At 36.1% G+C, this 19750-nt stretch overlaps 1 protein-coding gene across 2 annotated transcripts in view; it reads right to left on the reverse strand.

The window, feature by feature from the left end:
- The window catches only part of ANO3 (anoctamin 3), an 88125-nt gene that overhangs the window by 32431 nt on the left and 35944 nt on the right, over window positions 1–19750 (reverse strand). For both annotated transcript variants that reach the window (XM_039725122.1, XM_039725123.1), the window contains exons 6-12: window positions 18441–18541; window positions 14745–14789; window positions 9395–9526; window positions 8009–8115; window positions 6540–6595; window positions 3362–3483; window positions 2034–2168 (exon numbers count right to left, since the gene is read on the reverse strand). In XM_039725122.1, the coding sequence (XP_039581056.1) occupies window positions 2034–2168; window positions 3362–3483; window positions 6540–6595; window positions 8009–8115; window positions 9395–9526; window positions 14745–14789; window positions 18441–18541 (698 nt within the window). The remainder of the gene's footprint in view (window positions 1–2033; window positions 2169–3361; window positions 3484–6539; window positions 6596–8008; window positions 8116–9394; window positions 9527–14744; window positions 14790–18440; window positions 18542–19750) is intronic.

The raw sequence follows: 19750 nt of genomic DNA on the forward strand, positions 1-19750 counted from the left end.
TGTGCTTTGTCTGTGTTTTCTCTGCAGCTACTAAGCAGCAGCCAGGGGAAAAAAATGAGGATAGAAACCCTCAAAAGCTAGCCTACGTCTGTGCTCATTTACAACACCCTGCAACCTTCAGCAAGGAAGATAACTGCATTTTTCTGTTAAAAAGGAGTCGTACCTGCAAGTCTTCCTGGAAGAAGTATATGATACACAGGAGGTGATTGTCCTGCTCTATTCTGCGCTGGTGCAGCCTCACCTCGAATATGGTGTGCAGTTTTGGGAGCCACAATATAAGAAAGATATAAAGCTCTTAGAGAGTCTTCAAAAGAATGCCACAAAGAGGGCAAAGGGCCTAGAGGGGAAGCCATATGAAGAGCAGCCAAAATCACTTGGCTTGTTCAGCCTGGCAAACAGGGGACTGAGGGGAGATCTCACAGCAATCTAACAGCTTCCTCTCCTTCTGGTGACCATGACAGGACCAGAGGGAACACATGAAGGTGTGTCAGAGGAGGTTCAGGTTAGACGTTAGAAAAAAGCTTTTCAATCACAAGGAAGCTGGGAACTAGAACAGATTCCCCAGGAAAGTGGTCACAGTACCAAGATTGACAGAGTTCAAAAAGAATTTGGACAATGATCTCAGGCATATGGTGGGATTCTTGGAGCTGTCCTATGCAGGCCCAGGAGCTGAACTTCAACGATCCTTGTGAATCCCTTCAAACCCAGGATATTCTATGATTCTATGATATAAAAGCACACAGCAGCTTGCATTTTGAAAGAATGAAATTATTAGAAATTTTGTTATTTCTCTTGGGAAGTTGCCAATGATACACCTTTCTCTTCCACAAGGAAGAAATACTAAGCTATACCTTGATAATAGTAGATTATGGCCCCTTGTTCCCCCTTTGTTGGAACTGTGCCATTGTACATATGACATATACAAGACTGATAGTTCAACAGCTGTGGTCCAGGAACAGGCTGATCCTTGACTTTAGATCCACTACATTTTGAAGACATTTATGATAAAAAACAATCCTAATACAGTATATTAAAGATAGCATAATTTCGTGGCTGTTAAGTTTATTGCATTTAACTGTATTTAATGTTTGAATTTGTACAGTTTCTCAGGAGTCTGCTGTACAAAGCAAGCTAAAAAACCAAGTGTTCATTACAGCACTGTAGAATATAATAACTCACTGTGAAATAGAAGTTAAAGAAAACTACTTAGAGAAAACTTGAACATGGTCTTGCTCAAAGCCAGAGAAACAACATTTTCTATGAAATCTGACTCCAAGTATACATACAGCCTAAGCACCCAAACTGCTTGGAGCAACAGCTGCAATTTTAAGAACAGGTACTGATACTGTCTGGTAACAGCTAATGGAATACTTTGCAGTACAGTGGATCCTCAGAGAGTTCCCAGAAGTACAGTCAGCACTTAAGCACCCTCATCACAGAATCTAAATCGACATAAACCCTTCCCAGAGCAAAATCACCAAAGAGGGGAACTTGAAAACTTGGTTCATTTTACATGGTTGCAATCTCCCTGAAGCTGAGTCTCCTGGCTGCAAGTTACACTGACCCAGATAAGAATTTTGTTAGAGTCCAAGTTTGCCACTATTAATGAAGAAGGAAAAAAAGACATAGGCCAAAGTTGAAGTTTAGTAACTGTACTACACTCTGGAAGTTATAGTAAGATGGAGGTAATGAGGGAATACGGGTGTTTTTTCACCCATTAGCCTTAATTAGATCAACAATTACTGCAGTATCTGCAACATGAGCATTGGTCCTTACAGACTGATGTGTTTTTCCTCTGTGGGAATCACTGCAATGAAGTGGTAAGAATATCCACTCCCAGTAGTACACATCTGGCTTGATACAAAACAAATGTAAAAAGTGTAAATACATGACTCAAAGACCCAGTATTCTATTTTGGTTATTCTTACATTATTACCATATCTGCAAAACATTTAAAAGTACAGCAATCCAAGTTGTGCCAGACTGTTCATAATTAACAATAGGCTATTACATATTATCAAATAGAATTTTACCTTACTTGGCTGGAATCCATTGTAAATAATCCATAGAGGAAAACAAAGAGCCCAACCAGGGCAGCAGGAATAAGCATTCCAGTATACCATCCCAGCCAGGCAAAATACAGTCCAATCTTTTCACCAAAGTATCGCCTACAGGAAAAGGAAACACACATACTGTTTAAAACTAAATTTAATGGTGACCTCTATCTATCTCTACTGCCACAGTAGTAGAATAATTCTAACAAGGAACTATCATTACAAGTTTATGGCAAAATTGTCACTTTACCAAACAGTTTTTTTTCAGGCTAGCATAATATTTTACTGTCACTAACTGCAGATTTATGAGAACAAGGATACAACTGTAGTGCCTCTGTAATTTTCATGTTCTTGCAATAACTAAGTAGATGGAACTAGTAGCAACATTATTAAACATAGGATAGATAGACAGATGGATGGATGTACACAGACACAAAAAATCTGGAAAGGGATAAAGTAAGTTACCATGACCTGAGTATTTCATTAAAAAAAAAAATTATGATATATAATCATGCATAGATAATATGACATATTTCCAACTATTAGTGAAAACAATGTTCTGAAAACACAAGCTGAAGACTGAACTTTAATTCTTCAAAACTGGGGTACCAATTTCTAGAACAGATGAAATAGCAGTGATCAGAAAGCCAATCAAGGATGATACAGCATAAAATTGTCCCATGGCACATACTTAGCTCCACCAATAATCGGTTATAACTCAGATCAGGAATAAAAACTTAAAGCAAGGAAAATGAATTACCGGTATTCACCATCAGAGGAGGAAACTGTGAAACCTAAACATCACCACTATTTAATTTAAACCATATGTATTTCTCTATTTCACATTTGGTAACCTATGACACTAAGTCTAAGACATATAAATAAGAGTTATATAATAAGAGTTACATATATATATAATAAGAGTTAAACCCACATGGAAAGGTTAAAATTGGCTTGTATGTTAAGTCCTCTGCATCTGGTAACTCTGTCTATGTGGATAAGAGTCTGTTTTCAAAGGTGCTCTCACAAGGGGCAAGTGTCTCTGATGAGCAGATCACATTATGGGTTTGTACTTTAAGTTTCACCCTGCAAATTCCTCAGCAATTCTAGCTACATGTTCTTTAAGCAGACTCATTTGAAATTAACCAACAAAAGACCACCCAAAATAGGCAACTTAGAGAACTCCTGCCTTATCCAATAATAGGGACTCTCTAAATGTTACAGGAAAGCATAAGGAATTTATGACTATAGTTAGCACACTGTTGCCAGGCTTTTTGTACCAGAGAAAACCTTCAAAGTACTAATACCTGATTAAATCAAGAGGTTGGTATTTGTACCACATTCCCCAACGTGCCCAGCGCTCATACAAGAGGTGTCTGTGATTCTGTGCTCCATGTGTTTTGATGGGATGCCTGCTTTTGTGGCTTCCCTGAAAAAAAACCACAAATAAATGTAAGTACAATACCAGGCACTATGGAAAATGTATACGTTTCTTATGAATTTTTGATTATAATTTTAATAGAAGTGTTCTTTATATTTAATAAATAGGTTTCTTATTCTGGGCACATCTGGAACATGTCGTCAGGAGCGAATGTAAGCCTGACATAAGAGGCAGGGTTACATACACTTCTGAAATGGCCACTTTCCCTAATAATTAATGACTGAAACATATTAATACAAGACTTTAAAGAAGTACTCAGATCTCTTCATTTCACTAATGGATGCCTACTTGTATGCTTTCAACTATTTAAATTTTCCAATAAATGCTTGTGGTATATTTTATTTCTTCTATAAAATTTTAGAAATTTCTAGTATATTAGCTCTCTTCTCCTAGACATTTTCTATCACTTTCTTTCACTACTGTTGAAGGTATAGAAAAATATATTCTTTCTGCAGTACATACTTTCTAAGATGAAGGAAACAGAACTGGCATTATTTTGAAGCTACTCTCAAGGCATTAAAAGCAAAACAGAGTCAGTCTGATCCAAAAGGAGTCCTTCCAGGCCACGTCTGACATTTATAGACCACCTAACAGACTAAAAGAATAGCCTCATACTTGGTAGTTAAAAGTTATCACACACATTTGGTGGAATAATCTTGAGCAGAATCTCTTGCGTTTGTCATTTTGCTCCAATTCTGAAGCAGGACATATCCCTTAGTTGAACTTTTTCCCCAAAAAACTTCCATCACTCAGCAACAGTAAAAAAAGTATTTCAGCAATTGTTGACTACAAGTGAGCCACGTAACTTCTCGTGAGGAGAGCAGAGTTCTCCAGCATCCACCTCAGTGATCAGACAGTTTCTTGACCCTGGCAGATGCAGGTAACTAAGCCATTTAAATTTTTTTCAGGTATTTGAAATCTTGAGCACTCCTTGAAGTTCAAAGAACACTATCAACTTGCTGCAACCTGCTGATTCTCTGACTTAAGAATGAGTTAAAACCAAAGCTAAACACAGCAAAGAGTCCAAGTCTACTCCTTTCTCCTTACAGTCAGCACAGCAGCATACCAAAGATGTCAACACTGAACGTGACCTTTGCAGCACCTAGGAACAGCTAAGAAGAGAACATCAATCTCTCACAGCAGGCTGGATAAATGACTGCAAAGCATTACCATGTATTACACGTTTTCTTTCTTTTTCCCCTGCTTCTTTCTGCACTGTTATCCATAAAAGAGTTCAAGTCTCAGCATTCCCACTGGGATTGAATTTTCACTCTTATTTGTTCATGTGGGAAAGAAAAAAAAAAATTGAGTGTTCCACCACTAGTCCTTAGCATCAGTCAAGGAGCAATTAAGGTAAAAGTGGCTTAAAAACTATGATTTTCCTAATTTTGACTGAGATGTGGAAACTGTAGCTTATGCCATAACAAAGGAACGCATAAAATTGATATGACACCATGGCTTTGATGCCACAGAAAGCTTCACAGGCCTTCATGGTAGTACAACCAGCTTTTCCCTGAAGTAATGCACAGCTGAAGCATTAACAATGATGATACATTATTTATCTACAATACTCCTTCTCTGCATTCCTAGTAATTAATTATTAAAATTAAAGTATTTAATAATAAAAAATTACTCTCAGTTATTTATAAAGCCTTTGAAACAGGAAACCAAGTCTCAACATTCAGCTGAAACACCCAGAGTTCAGAGCTGCAATTACCATGTTCCTGAGAGCATTTCAAAGACTGAAGATGCGTGGCTTGCTTCTTCTTTTCAACATTAGAAGACTTCCTGAAAACTCTCTTAAGTCAAACACAGGTTTTTAGTTAATTTTGTGGGCTTACAGTCTTTAGCAAACTTTTAAACTACTGGAAAAAGCACTGTCAGGTATAGCAGCGGTGGGGTTGCTGCTACCACCATTTAGACGGTGGTTGCTGCTACCTCTATCTTATTTCCCAATTAGCATCTCCTGTGGAAAAGCTGCTTGGGTGAGCATTCAGGCAAGGCAGGCAAGTCCACACACCACGCTCACCGTGGCTAGTGTGGCAAAGAGAGGCAGAAGGGCCTTTTGTAGGGTCAGTTCCAGCGAGCTTTATTCCAACACACCAAGGGGGAACCAGAGACAGAAGACCAGGCCATGTGCTCTGCTCCAGGCTTTTACAGGGGGGACTATGGGGGCTGTGCCAAGGGCAGAAGGGGCTGGCCAAGGGGTACTACAGCCAGTGAGGAAACAGGGAAAGGAGAAACCAGGAGGACTTGGGACAAATGGAGAAAGGAACTGGGATGGATCAGCACTGTGCAAGACTCCATGGGGAAGTCTTTTCTGTCCACCCAGGTACAGAGAGACTCTATGGTGAATCCCTTCAGGGGAAGGCCCTGGGGACGTCCCTGAGGGGGAAAGATCCTGAGGGTTCCACAACTCCCCTGTTTTTTCTTACTATGAAGACTTCCCCAGTGGACTTCTGCAGACACTTAACTAAACAGGGAAACATGAGTAAAACAAAAACCAAATCCAGCTCCTTTAATGACCTGAATAGTTCTTTTGAGAACCATTTCTAAATAATACTCAGTCTCTGTACATATTAGAAATCATCTAGAACTATTCTGAAAATACTAAACAGGAAATAATTAAGCAGTCTCCCTTACTGTGATCAAGTGGCCAAGCTATTAGAAAAACAAATCCTTTTTTAAATGGCAAGCAAAAATAATTTAATATAACTAAATGAAACAATTTGGAACAACTGACACTCTCCTTAAGAGCTCAACAGGAGTTCTTATTGTGCAGTTCATAAAAATCACAAAAGAATTATAATATCCTAGTCCAACCAGAAAATGTTCCAGGATGTTATTACAATACCCAAATTAAATTATCCAAATACGGAAAATTTTAAAAGCCAATATTAAAGTAAAAGGTATAAATAGAAGAAGCATCAACAAATTACAATATGAAATTACAAGTTTGCAGGACAGAATTAAAGTAAGATCCCAAAGCACTAGTGGAAGCTTTAATCTAAATATGAAACTAAAAATCAAATTAACCAGGTTACCTCATGTGGTGGAAATGCTGCTTCATATGTTCCATTATTTAGTAACCTATTAATACCTGAAAAAAAAACCAAAAAAAGCATTAGTTCAGATGTAAATTTTTCACACACATTTTTCAAGTCACATTTGGAGAATGCAACTTAGTGTTAAATTATAAGAATGCTGCTAAGGACGACAATCAATAACCCCCCCAACTACTTCAGCAGGTACTGCTGATCCTTTCAGATATCGGCTCTGTCAAAGTGGAGAGCAACTTGCCAAAGCACCAAAGCCTGAAAACTTTCTCTCAGGGTTGAGTGCTTGTACCAGACTGACTGTGAGAAAATAGTTACATTTGCACTGTATTCCTCAGAGGATATAACTCAGATTTTATGTGCGACCAGATGATCTGATATACACAGAGTGGTATGGACAGACAATCCTTGAGGCAGTGAAACCCCTGCATGGTTAAAAGCTATTAGGTAGCTGTTTAGCTACCAGCTAAAACCTGGTATTTTTAAATATAAGCCAGCTGACAATTTCATATCAGAGCAGTGCTCTGTGCCAGACTGACTACTGCATTTTGGATCAGTTCCTAGAGTCTTCCTAAAACCAGATTTGTTGTACTAGCACAGCATATTATAAAAATTGAAGAAAAATAAATAACCCTTGATAGGTACAACAAAAAGATTCAATAGCCTTTTCAGAGCAAATCTGTAGACAAAAGTTTCCCCAAGAAACAGGTACGTATGGTGGAATACAGATTTGTCTCTTCAAATATACCAATTATACTAAACTAATCTTATAATGAAATTTCCCATCATCAGCTGCAAAGGTGTTAGTTATGAACACTTATTCATCCAGTTTTTCTTACTACTGCTTTTGTTCAGAAACTCAAGCAACAGTTTTCTGTAATTGGAATCATCCAAGCCTCTGCATATTTTTAATTTAATTCCTGCAGAAAATACAGAAAATCATGCAAGCATCCTCAGGTCACTGAAAATGAAAATGGGTAATCAGATCTTCTAAAAACTAACATTATATTATGAGTGTTGATACAAAGCAAATTTAGTCTTAGATCAGCTGCCTCTGACCTACACAGACACCACAAATAAGTCAAGTGTAGCACACATTGATTCTACTGGACTGAAACTGATGGATAGGAGCTGAAATACTAGGATCAGTCCTTGAATACATTTTCAGCTTTCTGAGGTATATGTAACCCTTACTGTGGCTCTCAATAATGTGAAGTTACAATAATCTCTCCATTTCATTTTAATGAATGAGTAATTAAGTGAAAAATATTGCAAGTTTTCACTGAGATATTTAGGTAGATAGAAAATGATGGGATATTGTTTCAACTCTGTTACTGTCTGGATGAACAGATTTCAAGAACAGAAAAAAATTGAGTTTATTCAAATTATATTTTTCCAGGCATTAAAGATGAAAAAAATTATAGCTTTGGATTAGGTAAAAAATACAGCATTCTCACCCATTTTGGATTTTCCATCTTCATACTTAGTTCTCTGTAGCACATGATGCACAATTCTACTTCTTGTGGAATTGCTGAAGAAGCTGTCTTTGTTGTTTATCGTAAAACTATTAAAATAATGAAGGTCTTAATATTCAAAACAATGGAGGCATGTTGAAACATAGCTGTTTAACTGTTTTCTTTTTACAATTATTTAGTGGATGATTACATTCCTTAGACATAAGGTTACACACGCTGACAGCAGGTCCAATAAAGTGATCCTTATCACAGATTAAATCAAAAATAGCCTACTATCTAGTTAATTTCTCTTCTGGATATAATTAATTAAATAAAGATCTTCAGTAACAGTCGTGGCCTTAAATTACTTATGAGTTGACAGTTTTTTGTGCAGTGGAACCACCAAAACTACTATAAAAAAATAAAATGCATGCATTGGAGACTTGAGAAGCAGCTCCACAACCATTTTCCCTTAGAGGATCCCAGGATGGAGTCAAGTAAAGCAATCTTGGCCAGATGGCTCCATTCCGGGCATGAGAAATCTGATACGCAGGAGCTTCTTCCTCCTCAGCTGTGCCAAAACTGATGCTACTACAATTCATTGCATCAGTTGAGCTGATTGAGAAAAAAACACCAAAACCAGGGGATTGATCCAGTGCATTATGGTAAGTTACTGGGGGGAAAAATTGAAACTATAATGCAATTACTCTGTTTTTCTGGGGTAAACTCAGTTCACTACCATTTAGATTCTTTACTGAGTGGCAAAATCCTGTTTACCCTTATTCATATTTCTACTTTAAATTAACTTTTCTCTCCTAAAACAGTTACCACAAAATAACTTTAAATTAAGAAACAGAATTTTAAAACCTAACTTTATAGGTACAGAAAAAAATTTATGTCACATTTTAAATATAGCATTGTCAACATGCTGATTTGAACACATACAGTTTCATTGTATATATATTTGTATTTTCAGAGGCAACATATCTTTTTAAATGCAGATCTGATAAGAGGGGAAAAAAATCATTACTGGTCTTAGCTTGCTTCTGGTGTTCCAAATCTCAACAGGTTTTGCCTACATAAAGTAAGTAAGCACAGAAAACTTGAGCAAGTATTTGCATTTGGTAATGTAAGGGAACAAAAAACCAAAAAACTTCCAAACTAAAATGGCAACATTCATCTTTCCATCAAATTTCACATTATGTTACTGAGTGACCATCAAATAGCAAGTAACAAAGAGCAGATTTGCACTTTAAGAGAGTAAAATCAAACATGATACTTGGTATTGCCAGTGACCATCTGTCAGCAGCTACCGCTCTGGCACTTGCTCAGAAGTGAGAAGCAAAACCCTTGCGGTCCATGGCACTGCCTCCCCGGCCCAGCACTCACTGGTGGATGCGAGCGCGGCTGAAGGGGGCTGTGTAGCAATCTGTTTCCTCCAGATCAGGCAGGGCCTCCTTATCCAGCTTCATGGGATTTCTTGGCAACCAGCTTTTCAGCTCTCTAATATTCCTCTGCAAACTGAGACAAAAAGAAGTCAGATTTACACGCTCTCAATTCCCTGTCATTTCTATCACCAGCACTGTGTATTTATTGACATTGTACTAGAAATGAAATTAAATGACAGCAGGAAACTTCTACATTAAGTAAATGAAAGAAAATGAGTCAAAAAGCAAACTTATTTGCAATCTATCTCGAACACTTTACTTGAGTAAAACTCATCCTAAAATTAGTGGGATTATGGCTCAAAAAAGGACTGCAGTATTGAGTCTGGAGAAATTAATTTTCCAAGGTAGCTCATCTGGCAGAACTGCAGATGCTTATGCTTTAGCCAAGAACATAGCTAGCAGCACTCAACAAAGCAAGTGAAAACTCCTCCCCACTCTCTTGCCTGGCAAAGTGGACACTAAAATTCATAAAATTTTTAAGCATATTTGAGAGTGCTAAGGATCAGATTATGGTTTTCTGATTGCAACGAAGTTTTCCCCTACAAAATTTTCTTAAAAATCCAAGAGCTCATATTGCCTTATGAAACAGTATACCTAAATATCAAATAAAATAAAGGCTATGTTACACCAAAACGGTTATGCTGTATTTAGGCAAAAAAAAACCCCTAGATAAGGCTTCCTCTAGATTCTTAAAAATCAACACTACAAAACACAAACAGAACACCAATGCTGTATCTTCAATTAAATTACATACTAGCAACATAAATGTTTTTTTTCTCTACTGGCACCTTGCCTAAAATGATGTCCTGATGTCTCAGGACATCATTTATACATAGGAAAATCTAGTCAAGTGCAGTTAATTTTCAAGCAGTTTTCACTTCAGTTGTGCCCTCCTTGCTCACCTATACCTTTTCTTATTCAACTGCAATGCAACATAGTTACTTAAGGAGTAGATCTCAAATTAAATGTGCTACATAATGACAAAATAAGCACATCAGAGATTCAGAAAAAGTCTAACTTTGAGAAAAACATTCCCCAAATAGTATTTTTTTCAGTGGAATTCAGGTTATACTGAATGAATATGTATGCATGATATATAAAGCATATCTATTTCATATCCACAAGAAGTGTAAAGCTAAGCAACAAATTCTTTTCTCTGAGGTGAACACTTCATTGCCTGTGCAAAGCAGAAGCACAGCTACACATTTTACAATGCTCATAAGAAAAAGTTATGTTTCATCATGTTTGTAATATTTCATAATGTGAGTGAACCTATTCTCATTATGTTCATAGCAAAGACTAATAAGTGGTAATGTGGTAAATTGCTCTCATGCAACAAAGTAATCCTTATGAAAATGCACTTCTCATTATCAACATCAGCAAAACCAGAAAACCCCTATTTCACACAGTATCAGACCGAAATTTCAGCCAAATGTGGGAGAAGGATTTTACAGTCACATTTAAAATTCTCAAAATTTTCTTCTGGCTATGTATTGCAAGATATTCGTGCACATTCTGTTGTAACTGATACTGCACTTGAGGGTCACCACTTGTGTTCAACAGCAACCACTGTAAGCCAAAGAACATAATGTGTTTATTAAATTGGAACACTGAATACAGTTCACAGGCAGGTGGATTCTTTAACTGTCTCCTTAATAATACCTTATTAAGTGAGTGGATTATCTTTATTAGTTCCAGCAGCAGCTCTCTTAGTTTATATAAGGGCAGTTTCACCTTTATTCTCTTGAACCCTTTTTTCTGTTGTATACTTGCTGACTTTTTAGTCAAAATCCAGAATTCTTTTTTTAATGAGGAAGATAGGCAGATGCAGCAGGAAGAAGAGAAAAAACAATGCATCTAATTTCAGATTCTTTCATTATAATAGCACTTGAAAATTGATTATGGGAAAAGTCTTGATCTCTTCTCCCATAAAAAAATCTAAAAAAAAAAAAGTTGATAAATATTATGTTAAAGAACACAGCTCTTGTTTAAAATTCATGGCTCCTTTCTTTAACATGAAAAGCAGCATTGGAATAAATTAATGCTTGTGTCCACATTACATTTACAGTTTCTCTTCTGAGAAAAAATGTAGTGCCTTTAGTGCTAGATAGCATAGAATATTGCAACTGAGAAATGTATAAAAATGATCCAAGAGAGACATTTTTCTTACACTATTTCACTGTTGAAGAAGAAACTGAATTTTCATGGAGCTTGCCTTTAAATACAAATTTTTGCTTAATCATAGGCCTAAGTATTAGCATGTTTTACTCAGAGTGGTTTTCTAGGTTAAAAGTAGCAGTTTAAACAGATTCCTGACTTAATCTGTTCAATGTAGCCTATTTAGTGACAGTAAAAGCAGAGAGAGCTGCTCGGGGGAAGTCAGTAGTTCAGGCAAGGAGATAAAAAATGTCCTAGTGGAATGGTGCTGTAAAGTTATGGGATACTGCTTCAGGTATGCTTTTACTGCAACCACTCCAGCTGGTGCTACAGGCACACCTTGGACCAAGGGACACCACTCTGAAATGCACAGCTATACAATTTAATATTTTATGAAGATACTTGTAATTTCAGCTTTGCTTGACTCCCATTCTCAGTTCTACCCTTCTGATTTATTCAGTTGGTTGGTCTTTTTTTACAGAACAAGTTCACCCAAAAATCCTTGCAGATTATGTTTACTCAACAGACTGCAATGCAAAGGAACACAGTGTACAGATCATCTCAGCATTATCTGATCGAACTCATGGAAAGAGACACCAGAATTAAGCAGGTTCACCAGTCATGTTAGGTAGCTTTGACAGCAGTCATCACCCAGCAGTTTGCTTGGTGTTTGTGTCTCTCAAGGCTGGCCAGAAGGGTCAGCTATATGCCACCAAGTTACCCGGGCACAGTGTGTTTCCATGTACTGCAATGGGAAACACCTTAGAGTTGACAGATTCAACATACAGACACAATCATCACTAAAAAACCAAGAAAATTACCATACCTTGGTTTAATGGAATGATATCAACAATTTCACTTCAGTGTGCAGACTGAAATACCAAAGATTTTACAAGTCCTCTTGCAAAGCAAACTTACTGCAGGTCAGGTGCTAAACAAAGTAATTTTTGGTTCTCTATATTTAGAAGTATTAAGTGATTTTATCGTTTCAGTGGGCAAAGTGAAGCTGCATACTAAGACAACTGTATTTTCATTTTCTTCTCCTTCTCATCATTGACCAGCATGAAAACAGCAGGTCCAATGTGGCAATTACAAGACAGTTTTACTAGATTATTCAGTCTTCAATCTGAGAGTTCAGACAATTTTTGATACCTACCCTATTTACATGTATATTTCTTTCCTTTGAGAAGAAGGCTTTCCAAATATTGCTCATAATGAATCTGATAGATTTATTTCTCTAGTGTGATTGTATGGATAGCAATCAAGCTTCAAAAAATTAAATACAACGTTAAGGGCTTTTTAAATGTGTGTAAATAGAGAGACCACATAGATACCACATAAAAGAAATAAAGTATTACATTTTTCTTGTCCTTTCATTAATGCATGTAATAATCTTTTGCAGACCTTTTAAAGAACATTTATAGATACATATATACCTATCATACAACTGTGTCAATAAAGTTAGAGAAGTGTACATGTCACAGCAGGTCTAATATACTAGAATACTTTGTATTCTTAAATCATAGAAACTTTATAACCTTAATATTTTGCTACATGAGAATTTTAATATAGTTCTTCACTGTAGCTCATAGAAACTAGACTTCGAAATTTTAATAAGAAATGAAATAAATTACAGAGAAGCAGTTAAGCAGGAAAAGCTGCAAAAGGCAAAGTAACAATGACAGCTGTAGAAGTACAAGTATGCATGTGACGTGTATGTCAGCAATTTTAGAGATAGCTTTCAATTTTAAATACAGCTTCTTTATTTCTTTTGTTTCACACAATTCCTCTGTGCACTGAATTATATAAAGTGCCAGAAAATATATGTATAAAAATATTCATTCCCCTAATTCTCACCAAGTAAATCACAGGTAAAAGCATTTATCTCAAATACAAAATCAATCTGGCATAGAAATTACTTATTACTCGATTCACAGGTAATGTGCAATTTCAGTTGCATCTTTCAGACATCTGTCCTTCTAAATAAGGAAAGCAAAATTTATGTAATATCCAGGACCCACCAGATGGATTATAGCTGAAATGAGACAATTTTGAAGTAAAGCTTGTTGACTCTGCCTTTTACTGCAAGCACTTCACTTAGACTTTTCATATGCATGCTAAAATGGAGCAAGCATGGGAACTGGGAAGAGGACAAAACGCAGTTGTAAATCTATGTTATAAATTGGTTTACTTCAACATATGTTATCAGCTCATACGTTTAAAGTTTTCTCACTTTACCATTCAACATTCTCCTGTTATCAGCTGATTGTCTTGAAAACTGTTATCATGAGACTCCCTAAATTGTATCAAAGAAATGAGAGCTCTTTACCATCTAAAGTGACAATAAGAGAACCTAAATCAAAAGTGATCTCATCTCAAGATCCATCTCAAGAAAACCTGTGATGGGGAACTCTTCCAGGATATTTCCCTCCTGTGAAATATTTTCAGGTATCTTTTCTGCTGGGGATTAGGATTTACAAGACATAATTATGTCTGACTAAAGCAATGGGGAGTAACTACAACTCAGTGTCCCCCACTCTCAACTCCCTAGCACTCCCAGACTCCTTTCCCCTGCCCCTACAGCCTCTTGTACCCTTCTTCTGGCTGACAAAAAGCAACAGCAGCAGCAGCTAGCAACAAGTGAGTTTTGCAAGTTGTCTCAGCTAGCAAACAAAAATTGAAAGCAGCCTTCAGCATGTGGCATTAATTTGTTTCTGATCACGAGGATACAAAGGAGAGAAATTATGTTTGCATATCTAAGGAAGCAGCTGACTGCCAGAATCTGAGACACACACTCAAAAGTACCCTTCATGCTAAAGAGGTATGCTTTGGTGTCAGCAGATAGAAAGCCAGAGATAAATCTGGTGTTAAATCCTTGCTGCTAAGATAAGGTCTCTTTTGTTTGTTTCCCTAGCATAAACATTTTTACATTTCTAAAATGAGAACTGGCAAAGCTTTAAAGTACTGCACCTTGTTGCAGATGAATATTTTAGCACTTTGAGCTGACATATTTTGAGTTTTCAGGAAAATAATCTAATTTTCCAAGTTTCACAGATAAATTTACAACTGCGAATGGGTTTTCTTTAGCAGGGTGACTATCTGACAAAATTAGAAGCTACACATCACCCACCAACCTGCCCATGGTTTTGCTCCTCCAGTCAGTGTAATAACATTTTTTCCTGAAAGAACAGCAAAAATCAGCTGAGATTAATCAAATAGGAGACAGTTGAAAAGGACATACACGTTACAAAACGATGCTAGACATTTTAAAACATGCATTTTCATAGACAAAAATATGAAAAAACACTTTCAAAAGGCAACTGAAATAGAATAAATCGTTACAATAACATAGTTTCACATTTTTCAAGTTTGTTCGAAAATGACATTTTAGATTTGTAGCTACTGACAATAATGACAAATGATCAATAAGCCACTAAACAGCTCTTTTCTCTCCACCCTTCACCAGTTATAGACACTTAGAGAAACAAGACCAGAAATTCCCAGTAAAGTCTTCTGAGAACAGTTATTTTGAAACCAAATGAAGATGTATTTGCCACAAGGTTATATTTTCCACATCTAGTTTCAGGCTTTTTTCTGGCCTCCTGCTCTAATTTCACATCACATTTTGACCACACAAAAGCCTTGATATTGCAGATTCCTCAGGAGTTAGTAAGATCTGCAACTGCACACCTGGGTAGTAGGTGAGATTTATTAAAGTACATTACTTACATTTAAGATCCACTGAAATTAATACCTTAAAAAGAGGGTGAAAGACTCCTTGCCTGGAAAATATATGGCCACTGGAAAATTATGTATCTACCAATCTGCAGACTATTGGCAGCCTGACACCTGGTACTGCTAGGCAGGATTGTAAGTGAAGCAATGTAGAGTATTAAAGTGTTTTCAGACTTTTTTTTTAACAAAACCCTTATTTAATTCCCTTTAGTTACCCTTAGCTGTTTTGCACAGATGGAGTTCAGCTGTTATAGATACAAATTATTTATTAACTACAAACAATAATAATTATGTGTTGCAATATACTTGTAGACAAAATTAAAGCTTTGCCTCAGTCCTAGAAACAGATAGTAGTTGTATATCTACTGACAGACCATATACTTAATATAAATACCCATAAAAGGTAAAAAATTGTAATTCAGTCATGACCTAGCTTTGATGCTTATGCAAACCCTGTTTGAAGCCATGTATATATGCTTCCAAATAAAGTAGCATTGCAAAGTCAGCCATATATCAAAGACAGTAATGATTACTATACACTGTCCATTGAAATTTTTCTAAAATTTCATTCTGCAATTGAAACACTGAGATTCCATCTATATTACATATACGATACATTTATATATTTGCCAACATATTTTCGTATACTGCCATGCTAAAGCAGTTCTGGGCTTGTGGATGAATCTCAAAAGTATTTTTACTTTTCAGAAACAGAGAGAAGTAACCTGTGTGGTGATAATTCTGTTCATTTTGTTTAGATTCCTGGATTGAGCAAAATGAAACTAAATAGTGTGAATTGAATTCTTCATGTGTGAAGAATCATATCACATATTATACTGACATATAGTATATTTTAGTGACCATAACTAAAAGTCAAAATTTTTCAAGACTGTGCAAGAGCAAATGGGTATACTACACTAAAATACTGCAGGGAAGGTTATCTGTCATCTTTAACATCTTTTTGTACTAGAACTAGTCAGAAACCACTGATGAAACAGATAAAGCCTACGAGAAATAATTTGCTTTTTAAAATTACAGAATATCTCAAGTAAGAAGGGACACACAAAGATCATCAAGTCCAACTCTCTTCTCCTCTTAGGCCTACTTAAATCTACCTAAAGATGACCTGAAACTTTTTAGGAGGAAGATGCTCTAGTTCACTGAGTAATCACTAATTGTGGGAGAACTGTAGCATTTGAGGTTCCTTTGTCCATTGAATGGTTACTTTAGGAAAACAATATACACTATCTAGGTAAGAAACACTTCTTAAAAAGGCAAGTTCAACACTTCAAACACAAATGTTCTTAACCGAATAAGTAATTAAATTATAAAATGTGTGGTCACAGGATGTTGTTACAGGAGTGTAGGTTTATATTTTTGCATCCATGAAAAAGCCATCCAGGCAAATACCAACAAAGATGAAGATGTGAACTCTAGTTCTATAAAGTTTCTAAAGCACAGCCTTCTATAAAGGGAGAAAGAAGGTATCATGAAAAACTGCTCATCTCCTGTAGGGGAAACTTTAGAAAGGCTGCTGGCAAAGCAGGGCAGGCCATTCTTCAATTCTGCTATGTCCAGCTTGTGTTTGTAAGAGAATTGTGTTGAGTCTTCTGTTTTAAAAGGTACAGAACTTCAAGAAATATATTGAAATAGGCACACAAGTTCTAGGCTGCAATTTCATTTAAATTCCTATTAAAATATTTTTAAAAATCACAGGAATGTTGACCAATTTACTAGTTCTCACAGTTCTATTATGGAGGTAGAGGTGGAAAATTTCTTCCCAAATATACATATTTCATTGTACAGCAAAATTACCAAAAAGGTGAAATGGCAAAATTTAGTATTTCATCTACTTTTGGTTAACTAAAATGAATTGGATAAAAAGAAGCCAAAGCAACACTCCAGGAATAAAGATACTTTGGAGAAACACTAAGAGAATATATTTACATGGCATTTAATAATATAACAAACACGACTCAGAATGCCTTCCAAATAAAGCAGGATTGCAAAAGCCAGCCTTTTTTGTCCTGAGAGCACTATAGATCTATGAAGTAACTGAAATTATGAAGAATTCAAACCATTGCCAAAACACAATTTTGTGAATTAATGTATCAAAAGGAGGAAAAAATAATTTTCAATTGCAATTTTGATTACTTACGTGTTACCCACATAAACACTTCTATATTTAATATACTGCAAGCATTTTTGAACTAGATAAACTCAAATAGCACTATAATATTTTTTAATATATGGAAGATGACTATTACAGAAAACATTTTTTATGGAAAGGCTTTTGAAGGCTTAATGGGATGATGTGAAAACTGTCTGCAGAACTGGATATGTGGAGCAAGATTTGATGCATGATGATTCACAGTCACTGCTTCTGTCTTAGGACCAATGCAAGAAAGCTACAGTGCCATAGCATAAAAGACTGAGCACTTGGCAGTTTGAGTGGGAAAGGAGTACAGGCATTTCCCATGGGTCACACAGCTTTGGCACCTAGTTACCACTTGAACTCATGCACACTATATGCTCTTCTCTCTCTCTGAGAGCATTATTAATCATTTTGAAAAGGCACATTTTCTCCTTTAAAGACTCAGGTGTTGTTGCAGAAAATATTCACCCATCCCACAAATTAATAACAATTATTAATTTGTTAGTATGATAGAACTTGTTTCGCATGCAGACAAGGAACTCAGTTCAGGCCATTATTCTGCCTAAACAAAACTACTGGACCTCAGTTTACCCAAATTGTGACAATATGTGCTCTATTGGAGGCACAGAATACACTTCCTGTCATTTCACCTGCCTTTCAGTGAGACTCCAGAAAAACCCTAAAATCATGAAGGATACTCAAGCTCAGATGGAGAATACCTGAAACTCTTCCAAGAGCATCCAAAACAATGTGTGAACTACTGTTTTCTAAAACACATATGTTCAATTTGTTTCTCCTCTCTCCCTATCACATCAATAAAATAAATATGAGCATGCCTGGCTACAGAGCAGTAAAGACTGCATTTTTAGACAAGAGTAAGTGATGAACTTTCAGTATTAAGCACTAAATCATAGGTTGTTTAAAATAGTTTCCACAATACCTGAAAGGCATCCTGATGTTCATTCTTTCTGCATATTTGCACAATGTCTCCCATGGACAGTGAATTTTAACGAACATGATATCACTGTTGGTAACAGCTGGCTGTAAAGAGCAGTAACATGCAAATACATATTAATAATTTAAACCTACAGCAACCACCCTTCTAGAAGCATTCTTCTTCAGGGTCAATTTCTGATTTTATGCCTGAATTGGGCATGCAACTCTGAAAATAAGTGCTCTTCTAGACAAAGGAAAATCAGTAACCATTTTCCCTTACAAACTCTGTAGTATGTGTAGACAAGTGGGACAAAAGGAATCTGTAGGGAAAGATCTGTGGTCAAGACTCTATGCAGCACCATTTTAGATGGAATTAATTATAAAGCTTAAAAAAATCACCTTAGATAAGCAGATTGAAGACCGTTCTGTGTGTCTCCCATTAAAGGAGAAGCATGGTCAGCTGCTAGAGACATGAGAACAGATGAGAGAAGGCTCCAGGCTGCCAAAATGGTAACTCAAGGGAATGATTCAGTAATTGAGTTATCTGCTGGGAATTTTTAAATGTGTATGAACTGGGATGATTTTTTGTTCAAATTACCATGTGTACTCCACACAAATGTTTTTCATCACTAATTTATTTACACATAAAACAAGAGTATCAGCCTTAGAGATTTCTATATTCACCTTCTCTTGTGAACACTTCAGTTTCCCACCCTTTTCCCAGATGTATTTGCTTGAATTTTTTTAACTAGATATTTTGGCATTTGAGTTGAGTCTGATTAAAGCCTCCAAAAACCTGACTATATAACATTTGGTAAGTAAAGGTAAAAGAAAATGTACTTAAATGGTTAATAACACTTAAAATGTTTACAATTTTATCTACTTGTTTCATAAATCATACCACAGTTCCATACTACTACCACCTCAAATATTTTACTTTCTCAGAAGATGTGGATAAAATACTTGTGGAAAACAAAATATTTCAGGTCTTATAAAACAATTTGTTTCTGAATGTCAATAATTCTGAACTGACAAAAGCTAATATTTCACTACTTCTTTAAATGGGATGAAAAACAGATACTTTTTCTACCATACTGTAACAATTCCTAAAAGCCTTAAAACCAAATTTTAGTCAGGTTAGTTATTTATGAATATTCAACATGCTGTATTGTGAGCTCTATCGTGCAAGCTCATTTAAACATGTATTACAAGTCTACTGAGATGAAAAATCAAGATGAAAGACACATGAACAATAGGAGCTTACATCAAAATAGACTAAATATATACCTGTTCTGCAGGTCATTCCTGAGACAG

The sequence above is a fragment of the Passer montanus genome, unplaced genomic scaffold, assembly GCF_014805655.1.
Source record: "Passer montanus isolate IOZ18808 unplaced genomic scaffold, ASM1480565v1 scaffold54, whole genome shotgun sequence".
Taxonomy (NCBI): Eukaryota; Metazoa; Chordata; class Aves; order Passeriformes; family Passeridae; genus Passer; species Passer montanus.